The following is a 21,119-nucleotide window of genomic DNA, read 5'->3' on the forward strand; positions in this document are numbered from 1 at the left end:
TCTGACCCAATATGGCCATTCTTATGTTCGATTCTACCAAGCAGATCGCCATTAATTAGCACTGATGACATCAAGATTTACAAACTATTTCAAAAATGAAAATAATTCTGGATGATTGTGTTACCTACCTTACTTTGTCTATGAAGAATTTTGAGTAATTTCCTTACTGTAGGTGGTATCCCTGTGAATGTAGTTTCATGACAATTGATTAACAGCATCATTATTGTGGGGAAATTTAGAAATTTTCTTTCCCCTCCGATTTCCACCTCCCATTTCATCTATAAAGAACACAGCCAGAGTGTATAAGAAATATGTTTGGGTTTTTTTTTTTTTCAGTGTTCAACTAGATTCTACTTGCTTGACATTTACTGTCTATCTAAAAGGGACTTGAAATATGAGAAACAAGGTGGGTGAGGTAACATCTTTTATTGGACCAACTTCTGTTGGTCAGAGAGACAAGCTTTTGAGCTTATACAGAGCTCTTCTTCAGGTCTGGGAAATGTACTCAGTGTCACAGGTAAATACAAGGTGGAACAGATTGTTTAGTGTAAGTAGTTAACACACGGTTCAAGAGACCATTCAAGGTGAAGTGGCCTGTTAACACTCTCCAGTCATAGGGTGGGAAAGGAGAAAAAAAGGTGAGGGAGGGAATTTAGTAGGTTATGGATTGTTGTAATAAGTCATAAATCCAGTGTCTCTATTCAGTCCATGATTTTTAGTGTCTAGCAAAGTCATGAATTTAAGCTCCCAGGCTCATCTTTTGAAGGTGTTGTGCAGGTTTCCTTTGAGGATGAGGACTAAGATTCAAATATAGAGTGATTGTTTTGTGAAGCATGTAAATAAGCAAAGATTGTGAAAAGTAAGTTGGATTACTAGAGTTATTTCCATTTTAATAAACGAAGATTTTTTTCAAAAACAGGTGAAGACGTTTTAAAATATGATTTTTAATATTACAGGTTCCCTTGTAACAACCAATTAGTTATACTTCTTCACAGAATGTGTAAATGGAAAATACCTCATTCAAAAATAATCCATTATAATACATGGATTATGAATACAATATAGTTGTGATAAATCATTATTTGAATTCTGCAAGTGGTAATAAATCATTATCCTGGTTTAAAGTATTTTAAAAAAGCTAAACTCACAATAAGGGCAAAAAAGAAACTAAGTACAAGCTACTGACATCTACCATCGCTCGGCCCACGCCGCTTCCCGCAGCCCCCATTGGCCTGGAGGGGCAAACTGCGGCCAGTGGGAGCCGCGATCGGCCGAACCTGCGGATGTGGCAGGTAAACAAATCGGCCCGGCCCACCAGGGGCTTTCCCTGAACAAGCAGCGGTCCGACTTTGAGAACCACTGCAGTAGAACACCTCAGAAATGGAGGTTGTTCATAACTCTGAACAGTTCATAACTCTGAACAAAACGTTATGGGCGCTCTTTCAAAAGTTTACAACTGAACAATGACTTAATACAGCTTTGAAACTTTACTATGCAGAAAAAAAATGCTGCTTTTAACCTTCTTTATGTAAATTCAATAAGCACAGTAACAGTTTGATTACCTTGTCAAATCTTTTTTTTTTAAACCTTTCCTTTTTTTTAAGTAGTTTATGTTTAACACAGTACTGTATTTGCTTTATTTTCTTTTGTCTCTGCCGCTGCCTGACTATACACTTATAGTTCCAAATGAGGTGTGTGGTTGACCAGTCAGTTCATAACTCTGGTGTCCTAACTCTGAGGTTCTACTGTAGAAAGATTTTTCCCACCTTTATTTATGCAATAAGAACTAATGAAAAAATAAAAAATAATTTCCCATTTCGAATTATAACTATTTGAGGGAAGGTGGGGGAGTGTAACCCACAAAATTAGGGAGTCTGCCCACTAGGGACAGAAAACTGGATTCTAGAAGGGAGCTTGTGACCAATGGACAACTCTGATACCAATCTCTGTGCCTGTCCAATATTATCCATAGCCCTCTACAAATCAAACTCATCTTTTATCCACACACTCCTGCATTTATGCATATGGAAGTTTTCCCAGTTTTATTTCAATTCAAGACTCTCCTCTTGCAAACCACAGGAGGGTCTCCAGAATAGGTAGCTGCATTCCTGAAGCATGTTCAGATAAAATCTCTCCCATCTCCTAACCCCTCTCCGTCACCCCTGTGTTTTAGATTTTATCATTACTAAGTAGAGCTGGTCAGGGTAAAAAAAAAATATTCTGTTGCATGAGAAATTCTGACACTGATTGTTTTTGTTCCAAATTTTAATTTGAGACTATTTAAACTCTTCATTTGAAGAAGGCAAACACTTTATAAGAAGTTTATATATATTACATATAAATATTAATATTTTAATATAAGACAAAACAAAATTAATCAAAATGATAAAGTCGAAACAAATTGTTTCAACTCTCTCCTGTTGATTTTGATTAAATTTTTGGCATGTTTCTGCAAACCCTTTGATTTTGACAAAACTGCATTTTTCAGTGGAAAACTGTTCCACTGGAAATTTTTTAACCAGCACCGCTACTAACAGGAGCAGGAAGAAGGGGAGAGTTACAGCTTTGTATGACTCAAACTACTAGGAGTTATGTGGTGGAGGCATCTTTTCCCTCTTCTAGTGAGCCATAAAAGGTTTGCTAGAGAGGAATTTCATTCAGATGACCTGAATAGGTCTGTCAAACTTGAATTCCTTCTAGAGAAGGGTAGGTCTTCCCAGGGAACCAGTGGAACTCCTTGTCAGAGGATGTTGTGAAGTCCAAGACTATAACAGGGTTCAAAAAAAAAAAAAAAAAAAAACTAGATAAATTCATGGAGGATAGGTCCATCAATGGTTATTAGCCAGGATGGGCAGGGATGGTGTCCCTAAGCCTCTACTTGCCAGAAGCTGGGAATGGGCAACAGGGGATGGATCACTTGATTACCTGTTCTGTTCATTCCCTCTGGGGCACCTGGCATTGGCTACTGTTGGAAGACAGGCTACTGGGCTAGATGGACCTTTGGCCTGACCCAGTATGGCCATTCTTATGTTCTTATCATGTTCTTATGTAACATGGGAAGGCAAAAATGCCTTCTTCTTCCCCAACTTTCCCTGATTATTCTTCCTTCTCACTACATCACCACCCCATATACAACCCAAACTTTTCCTCTTCATTCAACACTCCTTCTCTCCTGCTGTTAACCCCCTCATATCTTTCTGGTCTCAAAAAGAAGGAAACATGTCAGAAAGCAGCTCCACTAAAACAACCTTCTGTGGTCACAGTTGAGCTGCCCTCTGATGAATCTCTTGTGGTTTGCTGGAGAAGAGCTCCATTCTGGTGAACCAGAAGAAGTTCACCACAGCAAAGCTCCATTGTGATGAATGCATTTATTAGTCTAACGTACAGATATTAAACAATTTCCATCTGCATTTCCACATTAAATATACCAACTGTAGAATAATTACTAACATAGATCACCCTTTCACACAAAAGTTTTCCTAAACATTACAGGAAAACATCTTGCAGACATCATTTGCAATTGGACATTTCTCACTTACACACACTAATAAAAACCTGTGTATTCACAAACATAACCAATAAACACAGTTGGAGTTGAATTTCAAAAGTTCTCATTGGTTATCTACAATTCAGGTTGGTGTGCTTAGAGGAAGGGAGATAGCTGGTGAAGAAGGGGAATTGGTTTGAGTGCAGCATTGATGGGGTGTTGAATGACAACTATACATAGCCTTGCTTTTTAAAATTCGCTGGTGGGAAATTCAACCTAGCATCATTAATATTGTTAGAATGATGTGATCTTAAAGCCAGGAATTGGGGATAAGAGTCACACACCAAAAAAAAAAAAAAAAAAAAAAAAAAAAATTAGATGGAAATGTAACTGAATTTAACTGAAAATTGTTGTGGCTTTTGCATGCTGGCTGGCTCAGAGGACTAATGATAATAGATCAGATGGGAGGAGGGGGAAACAGACTGGCAGAACACATTCAAATACAATCTATGTCAGTAGTGGCTGAATGTTTTCTTAAGGCTAATAGGATGTGTGACCTAAGTTAAATGACCTTGGGCTAGACTAACAAAGACGACTCAGGTTCAGCATTGCAACTGCTAACATTTAGACACATTTCCACCTAATGGAATCCACATTCTCAAGTTAGATCCCTAGGCTTTGTATACAATGCATGGGGAAAATTAGGTGCCTAAGACTATATCTATACTTAAAATGCTACAGCAGCAGAGCTGCAATGCTGCAGGTGCGCCACTGTAGTGCTTCAGCGTAGACACTTACTACAGCAACAGGAGGGGTTCTTTTGTCATTGTAGGTAATCCACCTCCCTGAGAGGCAGTAGGTAGGTGGACAGAAGAATTCTTCCATCCAGCTAACACTGTCTATACGGGGAATTAGGTTGACTTAATTACGTCTCTCACGGGTGTGGATATTTCAGACTGTTGAGAGACGTAGCTATGCCAATGTAACTTTTCAGCGTAGACCAGCCCTAAGTAATCCTCACAGCACTCTTATGAGCTAAATAAATATCATCCCAATTTTGTAGATGAGGAAACTGAAGCACAAAAACTGAAGATTCTTTAGACACGTAGCACTCTGATGGCAGAACCAGGAATAGAGCCATGGAGTTCTGGCTCCCTGTCCCCTGCTGGAGCCACTTAAATTAAATACACCTCTTAAATTGTAAATATGCTCCCCTGTACTTGATGACTGGTATAAATCAAGAGCCAGGCTGATTTTTTTAACTGAGGGCTGTTCTCTTCTGTCACTGAGCAGTCTCTTAACATGTTTGTACCATTTTTTGAAGTCCCATTTAAATGAAGAACAGTATCAGTACAAGAAACACTAATCTTAAGTAACTACAGATGTCTGGGTAAAACTGATAAGAAAAACCACTGATTAGTGTGCTGCTTTTTTAGTCTGCATTCCTATTGTCTTCAGTGTTCTACCAGAGGGCTTTTAGCTTATTAGATGATACTTTATAGCACCGATTGTTTCAACTCCCTGAGGTAAGGAGGGAAGGATTCTTTCATACGATACTGACATGTCAGCCAAATTATGCCAATTGTGATTGACTAAAACATTTTTCCAACAAGCACCTATGGACTTTTTCCTGTTATGCCTGGTAGAACCATCCAAAAATATCAGCAAAGCCACTTCACTGCATTCCTTGAAATTCCACCTTAAAAACTTTTTCCCTGCTGAGATGTCAAAAAACAAACAAACTCCACAATGGTTAGGCAGTTACCTTGCTGTGGCCACTGCATACAGGTTGACACTAAAAAGTTAGGTCAATCCAGCTACATCATTCAAGGGTGTGAAAAACCCACACCTCTGAGCAACATAATTAAGCAAACAACCCCTAACGCAGCCAGTACTAGGTTGATGTGAAGGTTCTTCCATCAACCTAGCTACTTCCTCTTGGGAAGGTGGATTAACTAGTGATGGGAGAATCTGCAACGATGGGAGGCAGAGTGTCTACATTGAAGTGATACAGCAGCGTAGCTGCAGCATTTTAAGCATAGACATAGACTTTATGTTTACAAAGCATTTGAAAACCTTGAATGAAAGGTGCAACAGACATATACTGTACTACCCTAACTATCCTTCAATCTCTCGCTCATCATTCCTTGAGGGGAATATCCTTTAGTTTTAGACCTAAATTTACTTCCATCCAATACCATTTTTGTGGCATCTCTCTCTTACTCTGAAAGATCTCCCCAGTGCTGTATTATGCAAAGCCCATTATTATTTTAAAGCCTCCCGCAAAACAGACTCACAGACACACTTACCTTGAGCTTCTGTAGTCCACGAAAGCTTATGCTCTAATAAATTTGTTAGTCTCTAAGGTGCCACAAGTACTCCTGTTCTTCTTTTTGTCCCAATTACATTCCTCACACTTGGGGATTTTGGCAAGGTAAGAGATTTATAACCCTCCACCTCACCCGCCCAAGCGGAGCTCTTCCCTGCTTACCTATCCCAGGGGCCACATAGATGAAGTAGAGGCACGATGATGAGAAGGAAAAGAAGAAGATAAAGGCGAGAATGGAGCGATTGGAGACCCGCAGCACCTTCCCGAGCAGTGACATCCTCCTCCTGGACGGGGGCTGCTGCCTCCTAATCCCAGCAGTAGCCGGCGGCGGCAGCACTTCCCAGCGGGAGGTAGGAGACTCCCATGGAGCGCACAGCGGGGCCAGCCAAGGGAGAGGGCCTCGGGCGAGCCGGCCGGCGGTGGCGGGGAAGGGGCTGGGGTTGGGGCGGAGGGATGTGGGGAGTGTGTGACAGCAGGAGATGACCGGCGGGGGCTCGGGAAGCTGGAGCGAGAGGCTAGTACACAGGGGTGCTATCGGAAGGGCGGGGGCTCCGGGTGGGCGCTGGGTATGGGGCTGCAGTAGCGGTAAACACTGCACCGCGCAGGGGAGGGGAGCGGCTCGCTGAGGGCTCCGGTGCTCCCTTCCCCGCTGCGCAGGTGAAACGGGGGCGCGGAGACCGGTGGGAGGGGCTGCCTCAGCGCTGCGAGCCCGGGTGTTCCTGCCCCTCACCCAGCGGGGGTGGGGTTACTCCACCCCGCTCCCTCCGCCGGCAGTGGCAGACCCCGGGGCTGGGCCGAGGGGGGTCGGGAGGGGAGTCCTAGTGCTGCCGCGGGCGGGGCTGCGGTGGCTGCTGGGTGGCTCGGTGGCTGCTCATTCCGGCGGGGATCGCGGCCGCCTGCTCCCTTCTCACGGGCGGCGGCGGCAGCAGCATCGTCGCCACCAGCGGACAAAGTCACCTGCGCGCCCCGCCGCTCCTTCCTCCCGGGCCGGCGGCGGGGAACGCGCTACAGCCGCCCCGCCCCTCAGCGACCCGGCTACTGCGGCGGTTGGGAACGTGCGCGAGCCTCTGCGTGATTGGCGACCAACTGCAGAACTTCGGCGGGCGCGCGCGCCCGCCCACTCAATCCGCGCGAGCTGTCTAGTCTGACACTGTCAGAGGCTCGCAGCAGCGCTAGACTGCTCGCGCGACCTGAGTGGGCGTGGACTGCGCCGGCCCAATAGGGGACAAGGGAGAAAAGAATCCGCTTTCCTGATTGGCTGGTAAATACACTACTTATCACGGGTGAAGAGCGTTTTACCAGACTCTCCGACGGCTATTGTTCTCCTCCGGAAGTGGGGATCCAGGGGAGAGAATATTAGTGGTAGGACAAGAGAATGGGTGGCTGGGGAAGGGGCATGGAGGGGAGGCACAGCTGCCGTGGACCCTGTGTGAAGAAGCCTGGCTGGAGCCTTTAGGCTGGCCTCTGTCTCCCCCTAGGTGTGGTCCAGGGCCATAGGAGTAGAGCAGTGGTTCTCAAACTTGTGTACTGGTGCCCCCTTTCACATAGCAAGCCACTGAGTGCAACGCCCCCCCCCTTATACATTAAAAACACTTTTTTGTATATTTAACACCATTTTTAATGCTGGAGGCAAAGCACGATTTAGGGTGGAGGCTGATAGCTCCCAACCCCCCATGTAATAACTTCCTGACCCCCTGAGGAGTCCCAACCCCCAGTTTGAAAACCTCTAGACTAGAGCAATAGCAGCTGGTGCCCTTTGGCAGACATAGTGCTGGGCCTGGCAATGGTACAAATGCACTGTTTTTTAACAAGAAGATATGTGAGTGCCAGGAGCTGCATGGCGAGAGGATATAAGGGGCAGTAGCTGCCTAGTGCAACAGAGGGAGATGAAAAGAAAGAAATGGGGTAATGCATTGGGGAACTATATTATGTATAACTTTAAATCCCCCAGCTCAGCCAGGGCTCAGACTTTTGAGGACTTTGCGGAAGGTGGTGGGAAGAAATTTCCACAGTTCAATATTATTCAGAAATAACTATATGGCACTCTCTCCAGTTTAAGAGCTGTAAACTTCTGCTATCAGCGTATGTAACATTTCAGTACAAAATATATCTTTGTATACATATATCTGCATACTGCCCTCCCATCTTGACATAGAAATAACTTCTCACTCTCTGGTGTTTCAGAGTGGTATGCTGTGTAAGTCTGTATCAGCAAAAACAATGAGGAGTACTTGTGGCACCTTAGAAACAAATTTTTGGGGCATAAGCTTTCGTGGGCTAAAACCCACTTCATCAGATACATGGAGTGGAAAATACAGTAGGAAGATATATAAACAGTACATGAAAAGATGGGAGCATGGAGAAATTAGTTTTTGTAGTGACCCATCCACTCCCAGTCTTTATTCAGGCCTAATTTGACGTTGTCCAGTTTGCAAATTAACTCCAGTTCTGCAGTTTCTCGTTGGAGTCTGTTTTTGAAGTTTTTTTGTTGAAGAATTGCCACTTTTATGTCTGTTAATAAGTGTCCAGGGAGGCTGAAGTGTTCTCCGACTGGTTTTTGAATATTATAATTCTTGAAGTCTGATTTGTGTCCATTTATTCTTTTGCGTAGGGACTGTCTGGTTTGGCCAATGTACAAGGCAGAGGGGCATTGCTGGCACATATCACATTGGTAGATGTGCAGGTGAACGAGCCCCTGAATAGAAACGTGGACAGAGTTGGCAATGGGGTTTGTTGCAGGGATAGATTCCTGGGTTAGTGTTTTTGTTTTGTGGTGTGTATTTGCTGGTGAGTATTTGCTTCAGGTTGGGGGCTATCTGTAAGCGAGGACTGGCCTGTCTCACAAGCATGTGAGAGTGAGGAATCGTCCTTCAGGCTAGGTTGTAGATCCTTGATAATGTGTGCTAGAGAGATTTTAGTTGGGGGCTGAAGGTGACGGCTAGTGGCGTTCTGTTACTTTCTTTGTTGGACCTGTCCTGTAGTAGGTTACTTCTGGGTACCCTTCTGGCTCTATCAATCTGTTTCTTCACTTCAGCAAGTGGGTAGTGTAGTTTTAAGAATGCTTGCTAGAGATCCTGTAGGACAGGGGTTCTCAAACTGGGGTCAGGACCCCTCAGGGGGTCACAAGGCTATTACATGGGGGGGTCAAACTGTCAGCCTCCACCCCAAACCCTGCTTTGCCTTCAGCATTTATAATGCTGTTAAATATATAAAAAAGTGTTTTTAATGTATAAGGGGGTCACACTGAGAGGCTTGCTATGTGAAAGGGGTCACCAGTACAAAAGTCTTAAGACCCAGTGCTCTATCTTCTAAAGTGTTCGCAACTCCCCCTAGCGTTGCGTCCCCCTGCTGTAGGTGTTTGTCTCTGTCTGAGGGATTGGAGCAAATGTGGTTGTATCTTAGAGCTTGGCTGTAGCCAATGGAGTGTGTGATGTGGTCTGAATGAAAACTGGAGGTTCGTAGGTAAGTATAGCGGGCAGTAGGTTTCCGGTATATGATGGTCTTTATGTGACCATTGCTTATTTGCACTGTAATGTCCAGGAAGTGGATCTCTTGTGTGGACTGTTCAGGCTGAGGTTGATGGTGGGGTAGAAATTGTTGAAATCCTGGTAGAATTCCTCAAGGGCCTCTTTCCCATGGGTCTAGATGATGAAGATATCATCAATGTAGTGCAAGTAGAGTAGGGGCTTTAGAACAATGCTTCCTCAGCTCCTGTCCCCTAAGTCAGCCATAAAAATGTTGGCATACTGTGGGGCCATGTGGGTACCCATAGCAGTGCCGCTGGGGGTGGATGGGTCACTACAAAAACTAAATTTCCCCATGCTAATTTCCTCCTACCGTTACTCACACTTTCTTGTCAACTGTTTGAAATCAGCTACCCTGATTACCACTACAAAAGTGATTTTTCCTCCTGTTGATAATAGCCCGCTTTAATTGAATTGTCTCGTTAGAACTGACCCCCCACACACACTTGGTAAAGCAACTCCCATCATTTCATATACTATGTATTTATGTCTTCCTACTGTATTTTCCACTCCATGCATCTCATGAAGTGGGTTTTAGCCCACGAAAGCTTATGCCCAAATAAATGTATTAGTCTCTAAGGTGCCACAAGTACTCCTTGCTGTTTTCTCTGTAGTGTGTCTTCAGAAGTGCATGTCATCTATTCTCCTCAGAACCAGAGGACAATAGCAGCTTCACAGTTCCTGCTGAACTCCTGAAAATTGCCTTGGCAAAGCAGTCCAAAGATCCTCACAACCAGCAGCAGTTCCTGTCCTTGAGTCAATATTAAGCAGTTCTTCAGTTTTCAGGTACATCAGGAGTCCAGATGCTAACTAGCACAGGATCTGGAATGGTATTCTGATAGCAGATATATGCCTTAAACCTGGGATGTCCAACCAATAAGTATATAAAGCTGTCTCCAAACTCCAACTCCCTCTATTTATAACCTTTTCCTTACTGACCTCAAATGGTGGATGTTTGCAAATGGTTTGACCTTAATGGAAACCTTCTACCACTTTCAGAGACATCTACTGAGCATGCCCAGTAACTACCACACACCTCTCCTCTAGAAGTCTCCAGGCCCTTGTAACTAAGACACACCTTGTTTTTTACACATATGAAGAGACAAGATTCAGCATGAATCCATGTCTCCTCCCCAGTGCTTTGCTCCCTGTTTTAGGATTTAAAAAATTAATCAAATGCTGCACTATAATCATGTATGTTATAAGGGTACCCCAGGACAAGTTTTGTGTCACTTTTCCAAGGTTTGGACCATAAGTCAATTAGGCCATGTCCACACTTCAGCCTGTGTCAGCATAATTTATGCCACTCAGGGGTGTGAATAAATCACTCCCCAAGGGACATGTTACAGTGATATAAGTGCTCATGTGCATAGTGTTGTGTCAGCGGGAGAGGTTCTCTTGCGGACATAGCTTCTGCCACTCATGGAGGTGGGTTTTTTATGCCAATGGGAGAGCTCACTCCTGTCTCCTGTCAGCACAGACAGTCTTCACCATACGTGCTGCAGCCGCACAGCTGTAGCAGTACTGCTGCACCACTACAGCGCTGTACGTATAGACATGGTCTATAAATTGTGTCATGGACACTCACACTCTTATTTGCAATTGTGTGTTCTGCTTTTCTTTCCATGAACAATCAGTACTATCCCTGTGGCAACTGTAGCAAATGCTTAAATGGAAAATCTATTTTTAGCAGCTTTTAGTGCAATACACATATATCTGTAGAAACAGTTGGAAATGAGGAGAGTTTGATTCATTAGACATATGAGGTCTCCCTATAGCACCACCAAATGTTTAATGATTTTCAAACTGTCATCTACTAGATTAAGCAATCTTCTAACTTTCTCTAAGTGCATGTCTACACTAGAGTTTAGTTAATTGTTTGCCAATTCTCTCAAGTTAGCTAAAATATGTGTACATGGTAATCTAGACACACCACCAATGGTTGTGGTTTACCCTTTAAATAAACCCTTGTGAAAAAATACCCTAAAAGTGTGCAAAGCCAGCACTGGGCTGGGCACCTGTTCTCCCTGTTTGCTTGAGCAATCTGATGCTGGCTACTAGCAAGCCATTAGGTGACTGGATCAAATCAACACTGCATTCCTGTGACAAGAGCTGTAGATGAAATGCTGTGTGCCAGGGGAGTGGCTGCTGGCCAAGGTGTGGCTGGGTGCACTTGAGCCATAGGGCTCAGTTTTCACGGGAGTTCAGTTCTCTTTTGTATGTGCCGTGTTCAATCTGAAATCCTGAAGTGCTTGAAGGAATGAGAAAAAACGTGCATTTTTTCAAATGCGTTTTCCACTCAAAAGGCCAGCACTGTTTTAATGGTGTTTGAAATAGTTCTTGAATCTTGGTAAGTTCTGCAGTCAGCACACTTAGTGTTCAGAAGCATTGCTCAAACCCTAGTAACAAGCTCATTTTAACCTAATACAATTGTTTAGGGGCAAAGCCATTTTGATATGGAATACCCAGCAGTGATAGCTACAGCAAGGACAGAAGCTTTCCCTCAGAACAGAAGATTGTACAATTTGTTTTTTTCTGAAAGGACTAAAATGCCATTTTCTGTAATCAATGGCAAACCATCTGGTCTGTTTTCTTGCATTTCAGTATTTTCATTTTAAAAATAAATTAAAAAAATGTATATGACAACCAAAAATTAAACATAGAAATGAACACAGTAATAACCCAATGAGAAATGTTAGAACCATCGCACTTATTTGGTTAATCAGTAGGTAAATAATTCCCACTAATGACAACCACAATTTAACTGAAAGGGAATTTGGGTAAAATAGAAGTAAAATAAAGGGAGTTACACTATAACTAGTATCCCATAATATTGCTACATGTTGAGAGGAACATTCCTATATATTATACTAGTCATAATTCTATAGCAATCCAGGAACTTCAGTTATTATGCTTAGGCTTGACAGAATCAGATGTGTATGTTTTATTATTTCAATGGATAATATCAATAGTTAAATTTTTCTTCAATTTATAATCAATTTTCAATTACAGCTAATTTTAGGGGGCAGGCAATGACTTAATGATAGTAAATATTGAGATTCAAAAAGTCAAAATATCTGTCAAATTTAATATGTTCTCAAACATTTTACTTAGCCTGTCTGTAAATCTTGATAATTAGCAAGAGAAATATTTTTCATCAGTTTGTGTACAGTGAAATGGAAGTCTACCGACATTTACAATAAAAACCTAATCCTTCCAAGCCTAATTATGCTGCACACCATGGCTACTGGAATCTCCTGGCAACAGCAAGGAGAGAACATAGCGCTCTCTGCTCCAAAAACATAGACCCCCTACTTCTTGAGCCATTCAGTACTATTCTAACTAATAATGAATTTATTATTGTTGTTAGCATTGGGTAGCTTGGGGGTGTTTGGGAATATTTGTTTTATAGGAAAAACATGAGAACTGTAGATACTGTATCATCTATCTATGTGAGTTTTATTAAGCAGAATATAAAGTTATAGAAGGAATAATACAATGAAAAGCACTCAGACAAAAATATACAGTTTTTTACATTGACTTTTCTTGCAGGTGTGCATAACACAAGGCCATACTAACTTAGCAGCAAATGTTTGCATCATTAAGTGAAAAAATATCTTGCTGGTGTGATGTCTAACTTATTATTATTACTACAAAACATGAACAATTTGAGCGCTGAATAAAATTTCCTTTGTATACAATACAATGTTTATACTATTATTCTGGATTAACGTGTATTTGTGCACTATATTTAGGATTTACTTCTCTTTATGTTTTGCTTTTATTTTAACAATATTGTCAATATTTTGGTAGATCTTTAACATTTTATTTGGTATATATATATATATATATATATATGGAAGGAGAATATTAGTATACCAATACAAACATCTTGCACAAGAGCAGGACTTGTGGGACCAGGAGAAAATCTTCCCCAGCCTGACCCATGATTGTTAAAGTCCCTCCCATAAGAGTTAAGACTTAATACAATCCTTACTACCTTCAGGACCTAACACAAAACCCATGTCTTCTGCATAGCTTTTCCCTAATGTTAATATTAGATTAATTAAATGTAAAGCTTCTTCAAGTGCAAGGTAGAAGGAAGTATACTAAACAGAGAGCTGTTTAGACTGGCTGTTGTAATAATATAGTTTATGCAGGTGCTCAAATAGTACCATGATCATCATGGAATAACATGCTGGACTAACAGCCACCAACAATATGGATAGACTTCCTAACTTGGAAACTTGTATAACATCCAAAGAAACAATCCCAAAAGATAACAGAAAAGTTTCAAATAGAGGAACTTTCATCTTAGCGTTAGTAGGTTAAAGAACACATGGTAAAAAGGAGACAGTTGTTTTATAATTTTCTATAGTCACCTATCACCACCAGCTGTTTTTATTATTCTTTTAATATGAGTGAGGTTTTTGACACCCTGTTTTGCCGTATAGAACAGAACCAACACTAATGTAGATTAGATTTGGCAGCAATAATTAGATAGATGAAAAGTCTATTTAGGATTGAAAATGTAAAGTCTCAATATCAGCAAGTGTCACTAAAATTAGGAAGGTTTTTTGTTTGTATAGGACCGGATTACATAGCAAAAATTCAGCATTTAGTCAAATGTATTTTCAGTAGCACCAGTGAAATAATCATTTGTGTTGCAATTCATCTCCAAGAGAGGGCAATATTTACAACAGTTATTTAAATTAGATAGTTGGTTAGCCTTTTCAAAAGGGTCTTCTGATGGTGGATTGAGTGACAGCTTCCTCCAGCCTTACCATTGCTGGTTAGATGAAGAAAAAGAAAAAGAGTATCCTGTAGAGCAGGAATCGGCAACGTTTGGCACGCGGCTCGCCAGGGAAAGCACCCTGGCGGGCCGGGCCAGTTTGTTTACCTGCCGCATCTGCAGGTTTGGCCAATTGCAGCTCCCACTGGCCGCGGTTCGCCGTCCCAGGCCAATGGGGGCTGCTGGAAGCAGCACAGGCTGAGGGATGTGCTGGCCGCCACTTCCCGCCACCCCCATTGGCCTGGAGCGGTGAACCGCGGCCAGTGGGAGCCGCAATCAGCCGAACTTGCAGACGCGGCTAGTAAACAAACCGGCCTGCTAGGGTGTTTACCCTGGCGAGCCGCATGCCAAAGATTGCCGATCCCTGCTGTAGAGAGTGGAACTCTTTCTAGCAAAGCAGTGTGTCCAAATAGTACAGCCAAGTTTTCAGAAATCCTGGGAGTCCAGAGGCATTTGATACTTTTCTGAAGGAAATTGCAGAGTGAGGGAAGGATTTGTAATTCCCAGATATTAGGCTCAAGTTAGATTTTACAGGCATAATTTAGGGGGGTTTTTTGTTTTGTTTTTTAAGTAGGCCTGTAAGCCTTTCTGTGGGTGGTTTAATATTTATAGAGAGAAGCCTGTTTTCAGGGCAGAAAAGGAAAAATGAAGCCTACCCAACACCTGTGTAGGACAAGTTCTTTCTGGAATCTATAAATCATCTGCTGTATTGTTGATTTAGCAACTGGTCTGATGTAGGATAATCAGTCTTAGAATTCTTCTGGCCCCCTCTCTCTACCTCAGACAACATAAAATTTGACGGGTGCCTTTAGTGTTTTACTCCCCCATCACCCAATGGGAATTACAGTCCTGAAAATGCTGGTGATCTCAGATTAATATTCTGATAACACTATAATGGGGACTGTGCTATACAGTGAGAGATCTGTGCCAAATTGATATGTCTTGACCTAAAGAACTTAGAATCTTCCTTGCCTTCATATTGTATCAGGTTCATCACACTTGACAACCTTTGATCCATGACCTTTTTATTCTGCACAGTGACATCTATTATGACACTTTTCTTGGAAGAAAGTTGATTTTTTTTAACTGTAATTATCTAGCTCTTTTGAAGAATATGAAGGCAAAAGTAGGACAACCACCTTGGCATGGTTTGGTCACTCATAGCAGCAATACAGAACAAGGAAGTAGCTAGTATAAAACATAAGTTTGTAAACTGTGTACTTGGTAAACTTGGTTACATCCCTACATGCAAACAAGCTAGTTCAAGTTTTTCAATTGTGGAGAAGAAAGAAAAATGTTTACACCAGGGACTTTCTATAAAGGCATGAGAAAAAAGAGTTTGTACCTTCAGCCCTGATCCTGCAAACACTCATGTGCTTAATTTCATTCATGTTAATGGAATGACACATGCTTAAAATTAAGTACTTATTAAGTGTTTGCCAGATAAGGGCCTCAGACATTAACTGCTTTTAAATGATAAAGGAGCCTTTTTTCTTTCTGCCTTGGCTTTCATGAAGTTGGTTCACTTTCAAAGAAAGAAAGTGAACAAAAGGATAGCAATGAAGCACACTTTTTGCCTATGTCCTTCATAACATTTTGACTTTCAAGGAAACTAAAGGCCCAGCTCTGCTCCATTTAAGTCGGGGGGCGGGGGGAGGAGTGAGAGAAGGGGGAGAGAATTTGCCACTATTTCAAAGGAAGCAGATCAGGCCCTACATTTTCAGAGTAGTTTTATTTTAAGAAAAAACAAGTCTGCAGTATCTTGTTCTAATTTAAATAGAATCTCAAAAACAGAAAGTGACATTCATCAGCATTTGTATACAAAAAGAAAAAGGCCTAATAACAGAATATTTTGAAAAAACAAGCTTTTATTTTTTGTTAAATGCTAATGAGTGTTTGTCCCTTTCCAAGATAAAAAAAATAAAGGTGGTCCCAGAGTCTTTAACTTCATGTATTCTAACAAACAATTTGAATCTATTTTTTCCCCCTAAGATGACTCTCAAGGCTCTTCATCATTCTGGTTTTTCTGTCTTCCTTTTACATTTTGCCATATTTTTATTAACAAAATCTGGCAAGTAAGCCTTTTATTTATCACTATTAGTCCCATATGTAGCACTAGAATAATTTTCTTCTACTTTTGGATACCCATATTTGTTTGTTACTTTGGTTGACTTGGTTTTGGAGCTGTTTACAACAACTTGAATTGTTATAACACTGTATTATGTAGTATCACAGCATTTCAAGACCTTGTACAGTAACTAATATCAGAAAATAACCCTCCTGGTAGGTTAACAATTAATCAACTAAAGTAAACAGATATCTTACACAAGTACCAGTATTTAAATGGCATAAAAACATTCTACTATTAATTCTTAATGTCAGTAGATAATAAGCTCTAAGACAATGCATGGTATATCCAGTATTTGTTAGTACTTTAACTGCTTTATGTCCAAGCATCTTATTTAAGCTGGTGATCTAGAGGTTAGAGAGTAATTTAGAAGGTAACTTGGCTCTGTTTGTAGAAGAGCTCTAATAATAGTCAGTGTGTGAACCTTGCAACTTATCAAAAACCTAACCAAAAACCAGTAGAATTTGGGCAAGATTGGGATCATGTGTGATACCAATCATAATCCTACTATTCAATTTAAAAGTAAAAGTACCATAATGATAGGACTTAATGAAATCTTTTTTGCAGTTATACTGTTGGCTCTAGAATATATGTTTTCTGTAGTCTTCACCTACCTATCCAGTTATCCATATTTTTTAAGAAAGAATTCAATAGTATAGTAAGCTATTTGTTAATTCCCTACAAAGAATATCACTTAGGCAGGTTGATTCTGTGGTTATGTTTTCATATAGTGATAGATATTTTATTTCCTCCAGACAGATATAACTCACTATTTTTTAATTCCACAAATTGTTTCTCAGTTCTAGTACCTTTGTATTGGTACATTCTGCTAAGCCATTCCTCGCTATACTCCGTTGAAGTAACTCATGCTCACTGGATCCAATTTTTCTATTCTTCTAATTTTTGCCTGAGTCAAATCCTCTTTCTTGGTGTGCAGGAGATCCAGCATGGATTGTCCTATAGTTAAAGTCTCCCTTGTTGGCTTCATAAAGTTTTTTTCCCCACATACCAGTAGAAATAAATCTCTGCAAAGTCTAATGGACTCTGCAATGGCATATGCTTGGTGGAAGCATTTTCCGCAAATGAACATTGGTGAGTGTGATAGGGTGCATTCACCTCTCTCAAGCGCCCCCCCCTTTGTTGAGTATATGTGCCTGAACGTTCTCTCTGCTTTTTGGTGAGTCTTCCTGGGGGATGTAACCCAGCCTTCTGGCCAAGTCACCTCACACACAGTCTGTATGTGAGATAAATCAAACCCCTTCTGGGATGTAAGTCCAACAGAGGGCCTATCTCTGTGCCTGCTGTCAGGTCCCTTCATCTGCAGCCCTATCCCTGGGCTCACTCCTTAATCAGTCCAGCAGGGCCTATCACAATACCCTTCTGTGCTCCCTCGAATTTTTCCTGCTCTTCAACCAGTCCTCACCCTGTTGTGGGGCTTCATCCCCCAGGAAGAACCCTGCGTGGGTACAAATTTATATCTGCAGATATAAATCAGTATCTGCAGAACTGCAGGGCTCTCCCAGGAACTGCAACAGCAAAAGGAGCAGAACAAGGGGTCATTGCTCACAGGAGCCAGCGCTCCGTGCCAGCAGTTCCTCCAGCACAGCTGTACCACCCCCAGCACTGCCCCCGTCCCTTCCACTCAGCTGTCTGCCTCTCCTGTCTGGGGTGAGTATAGCCATTCCGGAGGAGCTGCCAGCACAGGGTGCTGGTTCCTGGGAGAGGCAGTCCCACATTCTGCTCCTTTTGCCACTGTGGTTCCAGGAAGAGCCCTGCGGTTCCACGGATACTGATATATATCCACAGATATAAATTTGTATCCATGCAGGGCTCTACCCCCAGGGATCCCTCTGTGACGGGTTGGATCACAGACCCCCCGTTGGGAGCTGCCACCCGACGTGCAAGACTACTTCTACCCCTGCCTTCCCTGCCAGCTCAGGACTCCAGCACCCTATCTTGCTGAGCCAGACACACCCATCTGCTCCAACAAAGACCCAGGATCTGAATTACTCGCCCCAAAGCTGCAGGTTTACCTGAAAGCAGCTAACAGAAGGGTTCCTGTCCAACACTCAGATGCCCAACTCCCAATGGGGTCTAAACCCAAATAAATCCATTTTACTCTGTATAAAGCTTATACAGAGTAAACTCAAATTGTTCGCCCTCTATCACACTTATAGATATAAACAGTTGTTTGCTCCCCCAGGTATTAATACATACTCTGAGTTAATTAATAAGTAAAAAGTGATTTTATTAAATACAGAAAGTAGGATTTAAGAGGTTCCAAGTAGTAACAGACAGAAGAAAGTAAGTTACCAAGCAAAATAAAATAAAATGCGCAAATCTATGTCTAATCAAACTGAATACAGATAATCTCACCCTCAGAGATGCATCAGTAAGATTTTTCCTCAGACTGGACACCTTCCAGGCCTGGGTACAATTCTTTCCCCTGGTACAGCTCTTGTTCCAGCTCAGGTGGTAGCTAGGGGATTCTTCATGATGGCTCCTCTCCTCTCTTTGTTCTGTTTCACCCCTTTATACATCTTTTGCATAAGGTGGGAATCCTTTGTCCCTCTCTGGGTTCCCACCCCCTCCTTCTCAATGGAAAGACACCAGGTTAAAGATGGATTCCAGTTCAGCTGACATGATCAGATGTCACTGCAAGACTTCATTACCCACTTGCCAGCACACACGTATACAGGAAGACTTACAGGTAAAACACAGCTATCTGCAGACAATTGTCCTGGTTAATGGGAGTCATCAAGATTCCAAACCACCATTAATGGCTCACACTTTGCATAATTACAATAGGCCCTCAGAGTTATATTTCATATTTCTAATTTCAGATACAAGAGTGGTACATTTATAAAAATAGGATGATCACATTCAGTAGATAAGCTTTGTAATGATACCTTATAAGAGACCTTTTGCATGAAGCATATTCCAGTTACATTATATTCACTCATTAGAATATTTTTATAAAACCATATAGACTGCAAGTCACACCCTCCCTGGAGACTCTTTGCCTCTCTGGGCCTTTCTGGCCTCAACTCTTCAGATGAGCCACTAAAAGAGTTCAGTTCCTCTTCTGGGGAGTATCAGAGTCCAGGCCATTTTCCTAGTGCCTGGTCGGGGGGAGGACCCAGGCCCAACCTCTACTTTGGGTCCAAGCCCAGGGACCCAATAGATAGAAGCCATCTCCCACATCCCTTTAAATAAACAGCATTGCTGCTAGAATTCCCCGGGCCACTTCTCTGTGGCCCCAGCACATTCTTCACCCTTACCTCAGGGCCTTGTCCTGGTGGAGTCCCAACAGCCAGCCCAGTGCTCCTTCACATTCCCCACAGCCTCTGCCAGCACTGCTCTGTCCAAGGTCCTGTAGCTCCCTCTGCCAGCTAGGCCCACTATCTACTCTCTCTACTGCCCGTTTCTGGGGTGGGGTGTGTGGCATGGCTATGAGGCCTCCAGCAGGGGGCCTGAGAGCGTTGTCCACCCCATCACAATAAGGCTACATCTACACTACAGGGGGGAGTCGATTTAAGATACGCAAATTCAGCTACGTGAATAGCGTAGCTGAATTTGACGTATCGCAGCCGACTTACCCCGCTGTGAGGACCGCGGCAAAATCGACCTCCGCGGCTTCCCGTCGACGGCGCTTACTCCCAGCTCCGCTGGTGGAGTAAGAGCGTCGATTCGGGGATCGATCGTTGCGTCCCAACGGGACGCGATAAATCAATCCCCGAGAGGTCGATTTCTACCCGCCGATTCAGGCGGGTAGTTTGGCCTAGCCTAAGACTAATATCCCAAGCTGCTTCTGGTAAAAGTAGTAGGTCATGTTAGTAAATTTCAGTTACCTGAGATTGTGAATGCTACAATTATAAACAAAATCTACTGCTATCCTCTCAGGGTACCTCCATTTTGTAGAAGGCAGACAGAGGTAGCCCTAGCAGGCAGGGCAGGATTGCAAGACATTTATTGTCTTCCTCATCTCCATCCTAAGTGAAATAAATTCCCTCATAATCAGATCATTAAGCAGAGGAACCTCCTTAGGATTTGGGAGAAGGTTAGTGAGATTATTCTTTGATATACATCCCAAACTTTGTAATATATGGGTATATCACCATCCTTGTAAAGCTTTCCCTGCTGGTTACTCAACCAGGCTGCTGTATGTGGGTCCTACCAAGCTGGACTCATTGTGCTTAAGCTTCCCTTGGTCTGGGTAGGCTCCTGCATGGTCTCTCTTTGGCCTCTCTAACGGTTTCCCGCACAGAGACCTTCTTACTCCTTCAGAGAAGTAGGACCTCATGATCCAGCTGCCCTAGGCCCCAAGGACCAGGGCTGACCCCCATATCACCCAACTAGCTTAAGCAGATCCTTTCACAGAGCTCCAACCTGTGAGCACTCTAGTTTCTCTCTCCAGAAACACACGATAATTGAAAAACATAACACACAGTCTTTGTAAAAGTTTCTAACACAATTGCTCCTTACTTTGGATAGCGCTAGTGATATTTAGATCTAGACACGACAACAAACACACCTATTAATATTTATAATTTGTATTACTATACTGCCTGGAAGCCTTAATCATTGACCAAATGTGGACCCTTCCCTGCTCAGTTTCCTCACCACTCTTGAGCTTTCTTTAGGATTTGGTCAGAGTTCTCTGGGGTGTTCTGGCTCCTTCCTCCAACACATGGCTTCTCCAAATTATGGAGTCTGAGTATGTGAGTGACTATATCTCCTTCTCCTCTCTCCCATAAAAATAGAATGAGAAAACCCACCCTTTCTTTTATAACTTCCAGTTCCCTTTGTCAAATGACCCCAATCAGCCTCTTCCAGTGATCAAATTGTTCATCCAATGG

General features: G+C 42.4%; 1 protein-coding gene across 2 annotated transcripts in view; it reads right to left on the reverse strand.

The window, feature by feature from the left end:
- The window catches only part of B4GALT6 (beta-1,4-galactosyltransferase 6), a 45,915-nt gene extending 38,954 nt beyond the window's left edge, over positions 1-6,961 (reverse strand). Inside the window, exons 1-2 of one of the 2 annotated variants that reach the window (XM_034762823.1) lie at positions 5,979-6,083; positions 129-181 (exon numbers count right to left, since the gene is read on the reverse strand). Coding sequence is in view for 1 of the 2 variants with exons in the window: in XM_034762822.1 (XP_034618713.1) it covers positions 5,979-6,093 (115 nt within the window). In the remaining variant the exon portion in view is untranslated. Of the gene's footprint in view, positions 1-128; positions 182-5,978 lie in introns of both variants that reach the window. The other variant, XM_034762822.1, reaches the window with a different exon arrangement.
- Between the last annotated feature and the right edge of the window lie 14,158 nt (positions 6,962-21,119).

The sequence above is a fragment of the Trachemys scripta genome, chromosome 2, assembly GCF_013100865.1.
Source record: "Trachemys scripta elegans isolate TJP31775 chromosome 2, CAS_Tse_1.0, whole genome shotgun sequence".
In the NCBI taxonomy this organism is placed as follows: Eukaryota; Metazoa; Chordata; order Testudines; family Emydidae; genus Trachemys; species Trachemys scripta.